The sequence below is a fragment of the Heterocephalus glaber genome, unplaced genomic scaffold (assembly GCF_053883595.1).
Source record: "Heterocephalus glaber isolate CG9 unplaced genomic scaffold, H.glaber_assembly_v1.0 deba00001523, whole genome shotgun sequence".
Classification (NCBI taxonomy): Eukaryota; Metazoa; Chordata; class Mammalia; order Rodentia; family Bathyergidae; genus Heterocephalus; species Heterocephalus glaber.
This window is the reverse complement of record NW_028258327.1, coordinates 31,443,757-31,461,304: the sequence shown is the minus strand read 5'-3', so window position 1 is coordinate 31,461,304 and position 17,548 is coordinate 31,443,757. Positions and strand designations below refer to the sequence as shown.

The 17,548-nt window shown below is 41.8% G+C and overlaps 1 protein-coding gene across 8 annotated transcripts in view; it reads left to right on the top strand.

Moving 5' to 3' along the window:
* Slc22a2 (solute carrier family 22 member 2) overlaps positions 1-17,548 on the top strand; it is a 44,210-nt gene that overhangs the window by 5,591 nt on the left and 21,071 nt on the right. For 4 of the 8 annotated variants that reach the window (XM_087188159.1, XM_087188155.1, XM_004869005.4 and 1 more), the window contains 7 exons: positions 3,859-4,013; positions 6,101-6,269; positions 10,960-11,074; positions 12,454-12,560; positions 14,053-14,267; positions 15,566-15,674; positions 16,533-16,645. In XM_087188159.1, the coding sequence (XP_087044285.1) occupies positions 3,859-4,013; positions 6,101-6,269; positions 10,960-11,074; positions 12,454-12,560; positions 14,053-14,267; positions 15,566-15,674; positions 16,533-16,645 (983 nt within the window). The remainder of the gene's footprint in view (positions 1-3,858; positions 4,014-6,100; positions 6,270-10,959; positions 11,075-12,453; positions 12,561-14,052; positions 14,268-15,565; positions 15,675-16,532; positions 16,646-17,548) is intronic. The other 4 variants (XM_087188158.1, XM_004869006.4, XM_087188157.1 and 1 more) reach the window with 2 other exon arrangements.

Here is a 17,548-nt window from a genome sequence, read left to right as displayed (position 1 = left end):
AATGTAGTCAAATAATTAGGAAGCAGTACATTTTGCATATTTAGTAACACTTGTTTTTAATGTAACGTATTTTGTTGTAAGTATATATAATTTAATTTTCAATAATGGCTGTGTTTAACAAGTAGCTTGCAAATTTTCTGAGTCTAATAATTATCTCCCATGAGCCAATATTCACTGTTTCTATGTCTTGTTGGACCCAGATCAAAGCAGAAGCAAAGTCCCAGTAGTTTGTATCCCAATATATCCAACAGCACAGGATCTTCCAAACCAAGTTTTCCACTGACTACTATGGGCAAGTTGTTTCATTGAGCATCCTCACTTGTCACTATTTCATTTAGGATTACAGCAGCTTTTAAGGTAGATTTTATTATCCATCACTTACAGAGGAAGAAACTAAGGTACAGTGAAATTAAAGCACTGCTTCCTAGATACTAATGTGCCTACAAATCACCCGGGGTCCCTGTTAGAAGTCAGGGTGGGATTCAGTTACTCTGATAGGCCAGATAGTGCACATCTTTAACCAGCCCCTAAATGATGCTTGTCCATGCCCTCCCACTTCACTGAGAGTTCTGGGCCACATATCAAGTAGCGAGCACCAAAAGGAATTATAACATTGGCCGTACTGGGTGTCCACCCCTCCTTTCCTGTTTTATCTGTTTTTCATGTAATCATTTAAATTGATCTATTGGAGGGAAGGGGTCTCCAACCACTATCCTAGACCACCAAAATTTCTTCTAGTAATGCCTTAGTTTTTTGTTTTAAATAGTATTGTATCCTTAATTGAAACATGTTCCCCAGTGAATTTGCTCTACATCCTGGATTGTGTTTCATTGCTTAAATTCCCCAATGATAAATATTTCTTCTTCCTTATCCAAGAATTTCATTCATTACAGGAGCATCACTGCTATCTTGAGTGCCTAAATCAGCCATGAATGCTGAAGAATTACCACTTGAGCTAATATTTATAGATTATAAAATCTAAGGATAAAAGAAAGGGTTTAAGGGCCAGGGATTTAGCTCAGTGGTTCCGGCACCTGCCTCACAAGTGCAAGGTCCCAAGTTCCATCTCCAGTACCAAAAAAGAAAAAGAAAGAAAGAAAGAAAGAAAGAAAGAAAGAAAGAAAGAAAGAAAGAAAGGAAGGAAGGAAGGAAGGAAGGAAGGAAGGAAGGAAGGATTTAAGGCAGGACAATGTTAAGGGGGTTTAAATTAAGTGACATGTGACTATGGAAGATTTTGAATTAAAAGCCAAGGGGTTATATATTTACAACAGAGAGCAATTAACAGAGAATCAGGAAATGACATGGCCAAAGAGTTTTAAGTTTAGTAGTTTATGTTAATTATCAATGTGACTGCTTGAACTTTAAATTTCAGGCTTAAAACATTAACAATCTAAAATAATTATTAATGATTATCTTAATTACTTTGCTGAGATAAGATGCCTGACACCTAAAGTTAGTTAAAGGAGGAAAGGTTTATTTCAGTTCACAGTTTGTAGAGGTTTCAGTTCAAAGTCAGCTGACTCCAAGGGAGGGTGGCGTGGCAGAAGGGCATTGCAGAGGAGAAACAGTTCGTGACAGGCAGAAGGCAGGAAGGCAGCAAAGCAGTGAAATAGCAAGCAGCAAGTAACAAGTGACCACGGCAGCCCTCTTTCTGTCCTTTGTATTCTGTCCAGACTACCCACCCTTAGGGCAGGTAGCACACACCCAGGCAGGGCCTTCCCATTATCTACTCTCAGAATCATCCCAACTCATCAATGGACTAAGTCAGTAATCATATACCCTTGGTCCCAGCATCACACACTCCAGATCCAGCCACCCTGAAAAGCCTCACCTATGACCACATGAGGCTTTGAGGGGACATCTAACAAGCCATAACAATTACGTTATGGGTAATTCAAATGATTAATTAGTATTTGAAATAGTAACCAGAACATTCTTGTCTATTCACAAAAGTAGCAATTATAAAACCCTCATCCACCATTAAGATAGACAATACTAGTAATAAATATTTCTTCTAATTGAAGTGGGTAAAATGAAGACTAGATATAATGTTATTTTCTGTGAAATATTTTCAGAATACCCAGAGAGCAAATTAGGATGTCTTTTAGAACACAACTAGGAAGACATGATGAGAATGTAAGTGGGTCCCAGGTGCATTCTCTGACAGCCAGCTGTTTCAGTCCATGTTCTGTTACTGTGATGTAATACCTGATGTTGAGTAACTCTACAAAGAAAAGAAGTTTATTTAGCCCATAATTCTGGAGGTTTGATTGTATGGTACCACATCACCTCAGCTCTGGTGAGGATCTCCTAGTAGATGGTATTATATGGTGGAAGCATTTAATAATAGAGCTCTAGTAACTCTTACAAACATGTGTAGTGTACTTTGTTGCTTTATGTCACATTTTAAGTTGAGCATTAAGAGAATCCAGTATTTTAATTGTAACTCTGACAGTACTTCAATCTAGAGATCTGTTGCCATTTTTGTCTTCAGTGAAATTTTTGTCCCCAAGAAAGACAGGATTACAATTTTTCTAACAGATTGAGTTGGTGCAGTTTCTTGGTTATCAAAAATATTCTTATAGCTTTGGGACTTTGACTTGATGAATATTTATGGTGAGTGGAAAAGCACACCATGCTGTACAATCTCAGCCATGTTATGTATGCCCTCACAGAACCTAGAAGTACACATCCAAAACAGCTGTTTAACACTGCAAATGACTTTATTCTTTGCTTCTTGTGTTTTTGTTTCCTATAATGTACATGTTAACTTTTCAAAACTAAAGATTATTTTTAAAGCTCAAAAAAAAATGTTGGGAACATGTATGAAAGGAAGAGATCACGTCACAAGACAGGAAGCCAGGGAGTGATTCAAGGATCAACTTGCTCTTATACAACTCAATCTCTTGAGAACCTCCTTAATCCCCTGTGAGGGCAGGGCCCCTAAAAACCTAAGGATCTCCCACTAGGCTCCACCTCTAAGCAGTTCCCCATCTCCTAACACTCCCACAATGAAGACTAAGTTTCCAAGACATGTATCCTTGGGGGACAAAACATCCAAACCTTAGCACTAGCTTTGCAAACAGGAAGAAAGCAAGGAAGACTATGCTGAGCTCCTTGTCCCTAAAAACTTACTTAATCCCTTTTCAGGTCAGATAAGGCTTTTCCACATGAAGAAATTAAGTATGGTTGAATAACTTGCCCAACACCATAGTAAGTGGTAAGACCATGATTAAACCCAGGTTGCCAATTTCTTGCTCTACTCTAGGACAACTCTCCAAAGTCCCTAAACCAGTGAAAGCTAAGTTTCCTTAAATCTAAAGTATGGAGTTTGTCATACCAGGATGCTCCATAACAAAAGCACTTTGGAATATCAATATGTGAAATCAAAGACATAGACAGGCAAAGAGCACAAAATTTCAAAAGTACTGTTGAAAATGAATGGGCATGTATACTGAATAGCAAATTTTGCTTTTCCTAAAGCAAAGGTGGGCAGTTAGTTGAGACTGTTAATCCAAAAAACCCAGCTCATAGGATGATGTAAGACCTAACTAGGCCCTTGGGGTATTAGCATTGGGTAACAAACCCTTCTTGAATGACTGCCACAGTGTGGAGCTGAGAAGAATCTTCAGCCCTGGAGAGAACAAAACTCATTGTACTCAATTTTATACTTAGGATACCAACAAAAGCTCCTAAACGAAACCAAAGTCAGGAACTCTTTTTGTGGATAAAACTGCTGACTGAAATTTAGAGTTAATTTCTGCTTTTGATTAGATTTTCCATAACTTCTATGAATTTTCTACAACTTTTATGAATCAAATTTAATTGTATTTGCTTTTGCTGTTTATCTCTCCACAGGTTTGGCCGTAAAATCTGCTTCTTGATAACAATTCTCATAAATGCTTCATCTGGGGTTCTCATGGCCATTTCTCCAAACTATACATGGATGTTACTGTTTCGCTTGATCCAAGGACTGGTCAGCAAAGCGGGCTGGTTAATCAGCTACATCCTGAGTAAGAATGCTTGCAGTTGGAGCTGCGGGAGCACAGGGACTTGGCTGCCAAAGTAGAGTCAGGTGGGGGTGGAAACAAGGACACAGCTTCAAGACAATGTTGGGAGATTTATTCTGTATCCAATGAATTCTTTTAAATTGTCTAATCAACTCACTCTGCATTCCTCCTATGAAAAGAAAACAATGAAGGCAGAAACAAGGGTAAACATCATGCCTCCCAGATTCCTACATAACTCTTTTGGAATTTTTGTTTCCTGTACCCTGGAGTGTTATGTAGAGAGGAAATCTAGCCCACCAGGCCCATTCAGATAGAAGATGCAGTGATGAGAGATATGTTTGGTGTATAAAGGACTTTATTGCTCTACATTCATCCATTCTAGTAAACCACAATAATCCTCAATTTGTGTACAAAGAAATGGCATACAAATAACTGATGGACATAGATAGGTCCAGCACCTCAGCAAGCCATTTGTAGAATCAGGAATATAATTTACATACTACTCATTAGTAGCCGGAGTATGGTTAAAATCCATGGACTGTGAGAGCATATCTGAATTCCAACAACAAAGCATCTTTTGAGCAATATTCAGAAAAATCAAGGCCATAATTAGGGCTTGGAAATTAACTCTCATCATTACTTTCTCTTTGGTTACATTTGAATAGCATCTACACATAGGGAAAGGGACATTTTGAAGTTATACTACTTACAATAACAATAATGAAACTCTCTTTAGACATGAAAGAACTAGAATATGTATGTGCTTACAAATTTTGTGACAGGAAAAGGAGATGATTCCTAATACTATTCCTGCCAGGGCAGGCATCTAAAAACAACTTTGGTCAATGAAGGAGTTCATGTATGCAGTTATTCAAACAATAATTTGGTTTCTAGAATGTGCAGTATATAGAATTTAATTGTGTACATGTATAGTTCAGCAAAAGTTAATCTCAGCCTCCTCCCATTCATTTCCTCTCTAGTCCCCCTGAATGTCCTCGAGTCTTTGACGTGTACCTTGTTATTCCCCCTCCTCCTCCTACCAACCTTCTCCAAAACTTGTCCATGACCGCAACCACTTTGAAAGACATTTGTATTATTGAGCACTGGCTTGCTTTCTTTCTTCCTTCCTTTCTATCAATTTATTAAGCTGTTTTTAAATACTTCAAATAAGTCAGTTATTTATGGAACTATTTTAGGGTACATTTCTGTTTGGTTTATAAATAGTTGAAGACTTTAGCATATTTGCCAAACATTTAAAGCCAAAATTGTGATTTGTGGAACATCTGGAACTTCAGTGCTACTATGTCTGTCTTATAAAAACAACTATCCCCTCCTTCCATGTACATGGACCTCATACATCTGCCAGAGTGCAGTCATGGGATGGGAAAAAGCTGATAGTTATACCATGTGAGTGAGTGTTGTGCTGGTGAATTGGCTCTTGGAAAGTAAAAAGCCCTGATTTGCAGTGTTTTCCAACTTCCCAGGTTTAAATACTTCCACCATGGCTGATTTCAAGACAATAACAAGTTTAACAACCAGTTTCCAAAATTCCTGAGAATTTGAAAATGTGCTTTTGCAGCCAGTACTTCCTGTTTCCAGCCCACTTTTCACTTTCCAGCCTTTAATGCAAATAAACAGGATTGCAAAGGAAATGTTTACCCTGGAAGAGAACAAGTTATAAAAAGATGTTCATTTATATAAAAGTTGTCTACAGTGTAAATTTAATGTTTGATACATTTATTTTGATCTTGAGTTATTACTGTCTTATTATTCTAGATGAAAATTTTGCACTTAGCTGAAATACAATTACATTTGACTGAACTTATTCTATAAATCGTACATTTTTGTTCATCTTGTCAAGTCTTTAATTTTAAATCTAGTATGGGGTTACAGGATTTCTATTAACTAATACAACAGCAATAACTTTAACAAAATAAGCCTCAAAGAACATTTTTAAAATTTCATGAAGTTGTATAGAAAATCCTAGCGCTTGCCCCATACTTTTGAGTCTGGCATTCTGGTTTCCATATAGCTGGACAGCCACTCATAGTGGTGCTGAAATGTGTTGACCTTTTGTATTCTCTCTGCAGTTACAGAATTTGTTGGGCTGAGCTATCGGAGAACAGTGGGGATTTTTTACCAAGTCTCTTTTACCATTGGGCTCCTGGTGCTAGCAGGAGTGGCATATGCCATTCCTCACTGGAGGTGGCTGCAGCTTGCCGTCACTCTGCCCAACTTCTGCTTCCTGCTCTATTACTGGTAAGTCCATTTGGAATGAAAAGGAAATATATTAAAGTCATTTATTTTGTTAAAATCTGTACACTCTGCTTCTAAATTCCAGGGTTTCCTTCATATTTCAGGCCTGTTTCACAGGAACCCTAATTCCAAGTTTCAGAGATAAAAATCATATGCTCCCCCATTGGGAATCAAATGTCTTTTTACTTTGGGCAGAAGATTTTTGTGGCCTGGATCTTACATTTCAGATCATTTATTTGGTGTTTAAATTTGCTTCCAGCAACTGTGGTATAACTTAGACTGCAAACCCTTAAGAGATCAGCAATCTTGCTCTTGCTATTCTATTCCTCCTTGGTGGAAGCTTTAGGATAGAGAAAGCCCAGCATGGCACTCATGCCACCACTTCTCCACACCCATCCCCAAAACAGACATTCTAAATCAATCACAGAATTCATTATTCCAGTAAGGCCCACACGGCACTCCAGGACCATACCAATCAATCACCATTACCAAAACAAGTTAAATATATTTCCCAAGGGAAACACACAGAATATGGCAGAAACTATTAGAAAACCATGGCATGAGGTTACCTGAAATAAGGCAGACAACATGCTGGGTTACCAGACCATATCCCTCTCCTGTGCAGGAAATCCACTTATTTTTTTTCCTCCTGGATATATCAGCTTATTTTTCCTGTAATTGTCTTGCCTAAAAATTAAACATCTCAACCCTTCCCAAGAGGCCTGTTTCTTGTCCCAAAGCCAGTAAAATTGTGTCCTAGCTCAAGATGCTACAACAAACCACATACTGGGTGCTTAAACAATGAACACTTATTTCCCACAGTTATCAGGGTTAGGAAGTCAAAGGGCAAGGTGATGGCCAATTTCTGTCCCACTTCACCCTTGCAGAAAGCCTCCTTCTCCTGTGTCCTCACATGACAGAAATTGAGTGAGGAAAGCTCTGATCTCACTTCCTTTTCTTTTAAGGACACTAATCTCATCATTAGTATCACCTCATCTCAAAGCTTCATCTAAACTCAATTACCTCCCAAAGGTCCCACCTCCATGTTCCACACTGGAGGTTAGGGCTTCAACTCCTGCAACCCTCAGTGAATATGTCCATTGTGCTCTGAGATTAAAATTCTCATCTTCCTTGTCTCTCTATGCTCATTTTTACTCCTCTAAATCCACCCTTTTGTCCTATTCCCATTAGGAATTCTTATTTCTCAGCTAAATTGCTCCAGTAGAGTCCCAGCTGCTCTTCTAGACATCTGCTTACTGTCCTCTGATCAATCTTCACATAGAAATTTTAAAAACCAGTTTCTCCATGTCACCACCCTGTTTAAAAGTCTCAAAATTTCATTCCCCTGTGAATAAAGGCCTAATGTTTCAGCCTGCCAGACAAGCCTGCCTGTTATTCAAGTTCTGGCCACCTTCGAGCACTTTTTACCACTTGTACTCAATGAAATCAAGTTGAAATTTTATATACAGTACTGCAAGCTTCATGACAGGGGTGCATTCTTGAAAGGCTATTTGAGATGTAGAGCAGGAAACAGGCTTCTGGAAGAAAGAATGGAGGGAGGAAGAGGTCAGTTAGAAACTATTGCAATCTTCTTAGCAAGAGAAGATAAGGGCCTGAACTAAGAGGCTGTGTGTAGAAAAAGGGGATATATATATATGTGTATATATACATATATATATATATATATATATATATATATATATATTTCTAATAAGGTGGCAATGGTGGAGTTTGGTGGCAGACCACACATGGAAGTCTAACAGGAGGTGGTATCCAGTAGAGGGCTGAGTGCCTGCATATTGGGTTGGGTGTCCAGAAGGTGGAGCAAGTTGGAAGGAATGTTGATGAACTGAGCTTTGAACACACCAAATTTGAGGTGCTGAAAGGAAGTCATGTGCAGATATCCAGAAGCCAGTGAAATTTAAGGATCTGGAATCACAGTAAATTTCATATATATATATATATATATATATATATATATATATTTGCTGTTGCTATGGGGACAGATGAGCTCATTCAGAAGAAATGAATAGAGTTGGGAGAGAAAGGGGATAGGACCAGAATCCAAGAAATCACCAAGCTTTGAAAGCTGAGCAAAGGAACAGGAACTGAGACCAAAGAAGAGCAAGGTGGCACCATCCAAAGAGGAAAGGAGAATGTACAGATACAGAGGCGGGAATGGAAGCCACAGGTGATGGAGGCTCCAGCCAATCCGCAACCCCCAAAGCCTCCTCCAGTGCCTGCTCAGGCCCGGGATGTGGTGGGAATGCGCCTAAGCTGTGCATTCATCTCTGTAACCCTCGTGCATCACCAATTCTTGTAACCAACTGTTTGCCTGCCATTTTGTTACCTGACTGGCACAGTATGCTGTCAGCTTTTTGAGGTCAGGTACCACTGGGGCCCTGGGGTCCAGCTTTCTATCTCAGGCTCCAGTAGATGACTGTCTGGACTTTGCTTGAACTAGGATAATTTTTATTTTACTAAGCAAGCAACTTTACTATAGAACAAACCCAAAGCTTATATTCAGAATACTTTGGATTGAGCCTATGTTTCCACCCCTGTCATTTTTACCCAATGTTGCTAATTCTCCAAAAAGTTATTTTAATTTTTATTCTATCAAACATTTCTTTAGTGATTTGTGTTAGCTCAGAGTCCACCCTGACTCCCCATCTGTAGGCCACTTGGGTTCTTACCTACCCAGACCTGCTTCCCAAGTGCCTACCTCCTTAGCCGCCCCACCCCCACCCAGGCATCAGTGGCCAAGCTGACCCTGTGCTTCCTAAAGGATGGGCAATGGAGCTGCTAATGAGCACCTGATGTCACCTGGAAAAATGGCCCTCTAGTGTCACAGTATGTTATGGATTGGCTGCAGCTGAGCACAGTATGCTCCTGGTCCTGGCCTGAGTCTTAGCCGAGACGTTTTCCTGGCTATCTCTCCATGTTATTCCATAGAAACACCCACGCGGGTGCTGCTGAGCCCACCTTTCAGCAACTTCTCTCCTAAGCCAGGATCCCAGCCAGGGCTCCCCCCCCGCCCCGCCCCTTATACCACAGGGCTGTGAGACTGACCTGCCAGCTCCTTCTTCCCACTCCTCCACCTCCTGCCACTCCGCACCTGGCTATTTCAAGTGCCCAGTCCAGAGCTGATGCTTGGAGTCCAGTCAAGGCCTTGAAAGGGCTCCCTGATCCCTGTAGATTCTAGCTCAAATCACGCTGTCTGGCTTTTATGTCCTCCCACCATTTGGCCTCATATTCTTACCTCTTTCTTTGAGAAATCAGCTTTTGGTGCAATATGTATATCTATGAGGTGTGATCAAAATATACTGTGAATGCTTAAATTTAAAAGTTTATTGCTGGGTTTGGTGGTACACACCTGTAATCCCAGCACTCTGGAGGCTGAGGCAGGAGGATCACTGGGAGTTTGAGGTCAACCTAGGCTACATAGTGAGTTCAAGGCCAGCCTGAATTGCATAGCAAGAACTTGTCTCAAAAAAACAAAACAAAACAAAACAAAAATAACAAAAAATCTATTATAGTAAAAGATGCATCGTCCCTAATCCTCCAGAATATTCTCCCTTTCACTCCTTCACTTTAAACACACTTATCTCATCCTTCTTGCCACTTTCTGAAGCAGTTTTGGAAGTCTTCTTTTCTGAGTGTCTTTACTAGGTGTGATCAAAAATATGGTGAATGTTGATGTTGAGTGGCATCTAACAGCAAGGCAGACTTATACTTGACGGTTTTTTGGTGGGTTTTTTTGCTAGTGGGGATCAAGCTCAGGACTTTTCACTTGCCAGGCAGGAGGCAGCACCACTGAGCTAAATCCCTGGCCCTAGGCAGACTTGTAAAAACATTACAGTGTGTCTTCATTTACCTTATTCCCCACATCAAGCACCATGCAACTTCTGAATCTTTCCCAAAGTCAAAATGACCGTGAAAGATAAACATTTTGATCAATTCAGGACATCAAGACAGCCACAACAGTGCAACTATAGTCATGAAAGAGGGCTGCCAGAACTGCTTCAGAAAGTGGCAAGAATATTTAGATAAGCAAGGGAGAATATTTGAGGGAGATTAATGACCACTTATCTTTCACTGTAATAAATTTTTAAATTTTAAACATTCATTGCAGGCCGTGGTGCCACAGGCTTGTAATCCCAGCACTTGGGAGGCTGAGGCAGGAGGATTACAGTGAGTTCCAGGCCAGCCTGGGCTATATACTAAGTTCAAGGCCAGCCTGAACTACATAGTGAGACCCTATCTCAAAAAACAAAACAAAACAAAATTCATGGTCATACATTTTGGTCCCACTTTCTATATACTGACTTTCTTCCTTGATGGTTTCCACACCCCTACCTCCACACTGAGATCCCTTCTGCCCTTGCAAAGCCTTGCAAAGCCTGAAGTCCTGCCTCTCCTCCCTGTGGCACAGCCGCAGAGTGAGGTGTACCCGGCTTTCCAGCTTCCTCCCTCTAGCAACCTCTGCAGAGGGAGCCTGAGGACTTCTTGGACAAGGTTGACTAAAGTCAGTGTTTGAGGAAGGAGTGCACCATGAGTCCCCAAGTCACTTTTTTCCCCTTTGTTGATCTAACCAAACCGCATTGTGCATGATCCTTACAGAAATCCCATCATAAAAGTGTGGGTTGCTGGGGGCTTCCAGGAAGATTTTCACCTCACTAATGCTGTGACCTAGGTGCATCCCTGAGTCTCCAAGGTGGTTGATCTCCCAAAACAAAACCAAGAAAGCCATGAGGATCATTAAGCACATCGCTAAGAAAAATGGAAAATCAATGCCAGCTTCTCTTCAGGTGAGCCCAGGGTCTCAGGTATCAAATCAGAGAGCAGCTGTGGGGAAAGTAGGGCACACCAGTAATGCCAGCAGAGGGGCCACCTCCCCACCGCTCCGCCTACCAGTGGGGAGATTTAATAAATGGGATAAATGCAAGATTTGTTGTTCCTGGGAGAATATTTTCCTCATGTGTCAAACATTGAACTCAGAGAGAACCAAAAACCTTCTGCAACTTGAGATTTTGCTGACCACTGTTTCTCACAGCCCATGTACTCTCAGGTCAGAATCCTGTATCCATAACACAATTGAACACAAGTAATTTCTTAGCACTTTAAATATTTTGGGTAGGAATTGTTTCAAAATGTTCTAAGTGATCACCTACCTTCTTAAACAGAAGTGAGCTACGGAGGTATCCTTTTATGCTAGGGTTTGTGTTCTGCCTTTAGTAGATCTCATCACTTTGAACTCAAAAGTTTTCATCTGACAGGAGCTAGAAAGGAGAAAATGAAGCATATTAGAAAATTATGGGACGGTAAGAGTAAATTTCTTGTGAATGAGGATCTAAGATAGGTTAGCTGTAAGAACTTGAGGTTTTCACAGTACTTAGGATGAGGGCTTTGGACTCACAGGCCTTTTCTTCACTTCACACTTCTGAATGATATTTTCTTTGTCAATAAAGACTTAGGATGGCTCTGACTCTTGGGTTTTGGATTCTTGCAGTGAATGGCTAGGACCTCAGTTACAGGTGAATCATTATTTTGCCAAAGGAAAGGACCTGAAGTTTCAGCTATGCGAACAACCTGCTATTTCCACAGTCTTGTTTGTGCCCCATTCATTTGAACACCATCACCTGTTACAACTTCACCACCTAGTGACTGCATCCTTCCAGAGCAAGACTCCTCAGATGTTACTGTCCATGCCCATGTCACATGGGGACTTTGTGAAAATGCAAATTCCAATCAGTCTGTCTCTGATACTTTATTTCTAACAACCTCTGGGCAGTGCCCATGCTGGTCTGAAATCAAGGGCCCAGGCCTAATCCTCCGGCCTGATGGGCCTCAAAAGGGGCTATCTGGTGGGAGGTTGGGGACCAGCTGTTTCATCCTTAGCCTCCAAGGTCCTGTGTCTGTGCCTCAGTGACACCACACTGTGCCACCCTACTTTAGACATGTGCCATGAACTACCCAAACTTTCCATATTCAAGCTCCTGTTCTGTAAAATGAGGTGAAAAAAGTAGATCCTAACTTCTGGGATTTTTGTAAAAATGAAGTATGTGGTTAGTGTCAGGCAGGGCACACAATGGGCACTTGGTAAGTATGAGGTGTTCTTGCTGTACCCCATAAGACCCTGGTACCACTGCTCCATAGACAAAGCCACTCTTGCTGTGTCTTTTCTCAGAGCCTCAGAGCAGATGAAGAAGCTGTTGAGAAGTTGAATCCTTCATTTCTTGACTTGGTCAGAACCCCTCAGATAAGGAAACACACTTTGATCTTGATGTACAACTGGTAAGTCATTGTTTGATTTTGCTTTAAAATCACTCCGAATTTATTTATTCACAGTCATCCACATTCAGGGAATGAACAAGGGTGCCTCAAAACAATCTAATGCCAGACTTGGCAATGACAGAGGACAGCAGTGGTAGCAGGTTTCCTTGATCACATTTCTCTCAGACAGACGTGGCAGTCAGCTCACAGTCCCTACATGAAGATCACAGTGGTCTTGACCTCAGTTTCCCTTTAGAATCACACAGGAGGGCTGAGGATTTAACTCAATGGTTCCACCACCTGCCCCGTAAGACCAAAGACCCAAGTTTGATCCCTGGTACCAAAAAAAAAAAAGACATAGAATAACACAGGAGATTATAAAACTCATTTAAGTGGTCTAGAGTAAGGCTCAGTAACCAAAAAATTTTTGAATTCTGGTGATTCTAATATTTAGGCACTATTGGTATACATACATGAGAACTATTGGTATACATTAGTTGAAGATAAGCATAAATCTCTGCAATAAATAACAGGTCTGATAGGAAAGGAAGAAAAAAATAAACTTATGAGATATGGTCAAAACTATGGTGAATGTTTAAATTTAAAAATTTATTACAGTAAAAGATACATTAACTCCATTCATCATGGATTAATATGATGAATGGCACAGGGCTAACAAGAAAAGGGCCTTTCCTTTTTATTTTATACCTGGAGAAAAAAACAGACTGATGAACACCAGTACTCCAGTAGCTGCACAGCCCAGCACCGTGAGCTTCACTGTGCCACCCTGGCTGCTCACGGTCACTCCCAGAGCCCAGAGCCCAGAGCTGCTCACTCACCACAAGTCGTCCCTTCCTGGTGAGGTAGCATTAGCTTGGCGAGCCTGGCATCACGAATAGGCCACACAAACCGCTGATCTTGCTGACAAAGGCGAAGCTCATCACAATTCTGCGTGGAAAAGGCAGCCTTGAGATCTGGCCTCACTCTCTTTCCTTTTCGGAATAACTGTGACTCTTTCTGATCATCCTCATATTTTCCCATTACATATAATGACTGTCTTAGGTAATCAAAACTGGAGGGAGACATTGTCAGAATGTTTGCATCAGGCCAGAAGAAAAATTATCAAGAAGGAAATTGGTACCTCTTTGGTCTTGTTTCCTGAAATTTGAATTATGTATGAATCCATTTGATCCAATGCTTTAGAAGACTACAAACAATTCACAGTCACTAATACCTTGACATAGTTTTCTGAGTAAATCGCTCTGTGAAGACATTCTTCTTGGCTTTCTGTTTATCCAGGGAATGCTGTCCTAATTGTTTCTGTGTGCCTGGGTCTTGGGTCATAGCCAGCCATCGAAGTGAACCAGCTAATGTTTAAGTGATGGAACAGAGAGGACAGCAGTGAGGTCACAGGGAAGGGTCATCTACCATCAACTCCATTTCTGTCAGAAGCCTCTTTTTTGGGTGGTGTATGTTCGGTCCTCCACTTGACCTTGGCTCTCTCTCCGCTCAGGTTCACGAGCTCTGTTCTTTACCAGGGCCTTATCATGCACATGGGCCTCGCAGGGGGCAATATCTACCTGGATTTCTTCTATTCTGCCTTGGTTGAATTCCCAGCAGCCTTCATCATCATCTTCACCATTGACCGAATTGGTCGCCGTTATCCCTGGGCTGTGGCAAATATGGCAGCAGGGGTGGCCTGCCTAGCTTCAGTTTTTATCCCTGATGGTAAGTTTCTGGCCAAGTGGGGGTCTTGTCCCAAAGGCCTTTAGAGGAAGTATCAGAACCTTTTAATAGAAAAACCATGCAATTTCTCATCCAGATGATTTGGAAAGACAGCATAATGTCTAGGATCATCCTGAGCAAACATGTCCTCAACAATTACATATACACAATTGTGCCCCAGTATGACAGCACAAAAGCAGCTGTGAAAATCTGAATACAGGCCATAGAGCCAGCCTAGAGCATAGAGCATGGGTTCTGGGGAGAACACTGTAGAGCTTAAGTATCATTGTAGAATTTTCCAGGAAAGTCTCTTCACTTCTGTGCATCGTCCTGCAAAATAAATCAGAAAACTTATATGCCATCAATAAACAATTATTCTTTCTGTATGAAATGATTCTGATGGCAGGGAGCAAAAGCCTATGAAATAGAATCCTTTCAGCTATGTGGAGCTTTGTCCAAACACTTCATTGCATAGCAATTACTGAAAGTATGCTCATATTTTGGTGTTCCTCTGGGGTGACCTCTATAAGGTTATCCTAGCTTAGGAAATATTATAATTTTGTGTAGTTAACAACTGAGGCCTAAAGATAAGGGAGTCTTTGAAGCAAAACTATGGAGGCAGGGAAAAATCAATGGTTGCTGGGAATTGGTGGGGAGTTGAACAAGTGGAGAACAGAGGATTTTGAAGGCAGTAAAAATTCTGTGTGATATCACAGTGGTGGATACATTTCATCATACATTGGTCCAAACCATAGAATGGTCACTACCAAAAGTGACTCCTAATGTAAATTGTGGACTGTGGGTGACTAGGATGTATCATTATCAGATCACGATTGTAACAAATGTGCCACTATGAGAGGTGTATTGATAATGGGAGAGGGAGCATACATGTTAGGGCCGGAGGGAAATGAGGAATCACCATAATTTAATCTTATTTTTGCTAAGAACCTAAAACTACTTTTTTAAAAATGAAGCCTTGGGCCTGGGGTTTAGCTCAGTCACACTGCACCTGCCTCTTAAGCACAAGGTCCTGAGTTCAATCCCCATTACCAGAAAAACATAAATAAATAAATAGATTAAAATGAAGTATTTTTTAAAAGGGACAAGATATTAGGATCCCCTGGGAGACTAAAACAGACAGAATATTTGCTGCTGTTGCCTTGCATCTGTAGCAGTACTGCTCTGGCTTCCCATTTCATCCTGGAACCCAGATTTTCTCTGAACAAAGCCCACTCAGGAACGCTGTTTGAAAATGAGGGATCGCGTGCCACCTACAGAAGAGCTGTGCTTTTCCCCCTCAGATCTGCAGTGGCTAAAAGTCACCATCGCGTGCTTAGGTAGGATGGGAATCACGATGGCCTTCGAAATGGTTTGCCTAGTCAGTGCTGAATTGTACCCTACATTCATTAGGTGAGTATGAGGGGCGGCTGGAACCCTTGTTTTGGGGCTAGAACCACTGCAGTGCAGGCAGAGGCACCTGTCTTAGCTATTTTCCTGTTGTTGAGACAAAATACTCACCTGAAACTTAAAGTAAGACAGATTTGTTTGGACTCACAGTTTCAGTCCATGGTTGCCAGGCCCCAAGGCAGAAACAGGATGGAAGAGGGGCAGGGCAGAGGAAAAGGTGCTCAGCCCATGACACCCAGGAAGCAGAGAGAGAAGTGAGGAGCCAGGGACACACCAGGTCACACCCCCAGTGGGCCACCTCCAACAGGCCCAACCTTCTAACAGCATACTCACCTATGAACTCATCAAGGGGTAGATTCACTGATGAATACGGCACCCCCAAGATTAGTTACCTTCCATGTGCATGAGACTTTGGGGGACATTTTAGATCTAAACTATAATGGCACCCCAATTTCCAAGCACAGTAGGAAAAGGGAGGATGCTCAGAGGCAGCAGCTGGGGCCAGTGACTCACACCTCATGCTTTCAGTGAAGGGGCAAAGTCCAGAGGCTTTAGTGGGAACAGAAGACATGGAATCACAGGAGAGGGACCTCCAGGCGCTCCATGAGACAGTGACTGGAACAGCACAAGTGGGTCCCTAGAAATGTCACTGAGAGGCCAGGTGATGGGATTTTGAGATAAGGTCTTACTAAGTTGCCCAGGCTGGGCTCAAACTTGTGATCCTCCAGTCTCCACCACTCAGAGTGTTGGGGTTACAGTCATAAACCACCTGGCCCAGCTTGAGGAAATATTTATTTGGAGGTGGGAGATAACTGCTGCCTTGTGGTAAGTCAAAAGTCATATTGAGTTCCTACGTTTTAGGAATCTTGGCGTGCTTGTCTGTTCCTCAATGTGTGACATTGGTGGCATCCTCACGCCTTTCCTGGTCTACCGCCTCACGGATGTCTGGCTGGAGCTCCCACTTGTGGTGTTCGGTGAGAAATCCCATCAACAGCCTCTGAACAGAACACTATCTTTTTGAAACCTCCATTTCTCCACCTCAAAATAGATAGCATGCTCATTGGTAACTACTAATTACTAGTAGGTAGCAATATTATTGATAGTACTACTTAGTAACACTAGTATTTCTAATACTACTAGTCTCTATTGATACCCAAGTATGAACTCATGTTTCACAAGGACAGAGTTCAAGGAGAGTGAGTGGGAAGGACGTTTCTCTCCAGTCCCCTCTTTCTAGATGTCCACCCCGACCCATCTCCAGCTCAAAGGCACTAAAATACACAAACTTTTTGTTTCATTACTCCAAAGGAAGGTGGTTAAATTTTTGCAAAAGTCCATTTCAGAACCCAGAGGAAACAAAATCCACAATTAAGAAAATGCACCAAGCCAGGTACAGTGGCACTTTCCTGTAATCCCAGCACTCTGGGAGGCTGAGGCGGGAGGTTTGCAAGTTCAAGCTGAGCCCAGGCAACTTATTCATTTAGCAAGACCCTGTCTCAAAATAAAAAAGGGTCTGGGGATGTAGCTCAGTATGAAGTCCCAGCACCCCCCCCCAAAAAAAGAATGAAAGAAAAGAAAAAATGCATCAGTGTAATGGGGCACTTGTGGCAACTATGTAGCAGTGGTCCCAGCCCCAATTACTCAGGGTTATTGGATTCCAGGAGAGTGGTGCAGCAGTTCCTCTTCTGCCACTGCTAGCAGTGTCAAGGACAGGATTCAATGTAAAAGCCCTGAGTCTACTCCACCCTTCCCCACCTGCAGGACAGAGGCAACGGGTACTGTCTCTCTACCACTGAGCGAGAAGTCTGAAGGGACCCACTGGGCACTTCCATTCCACTCCATCCCTTGTCTTTTCCCACTGGGACAGGTGTTCTGCT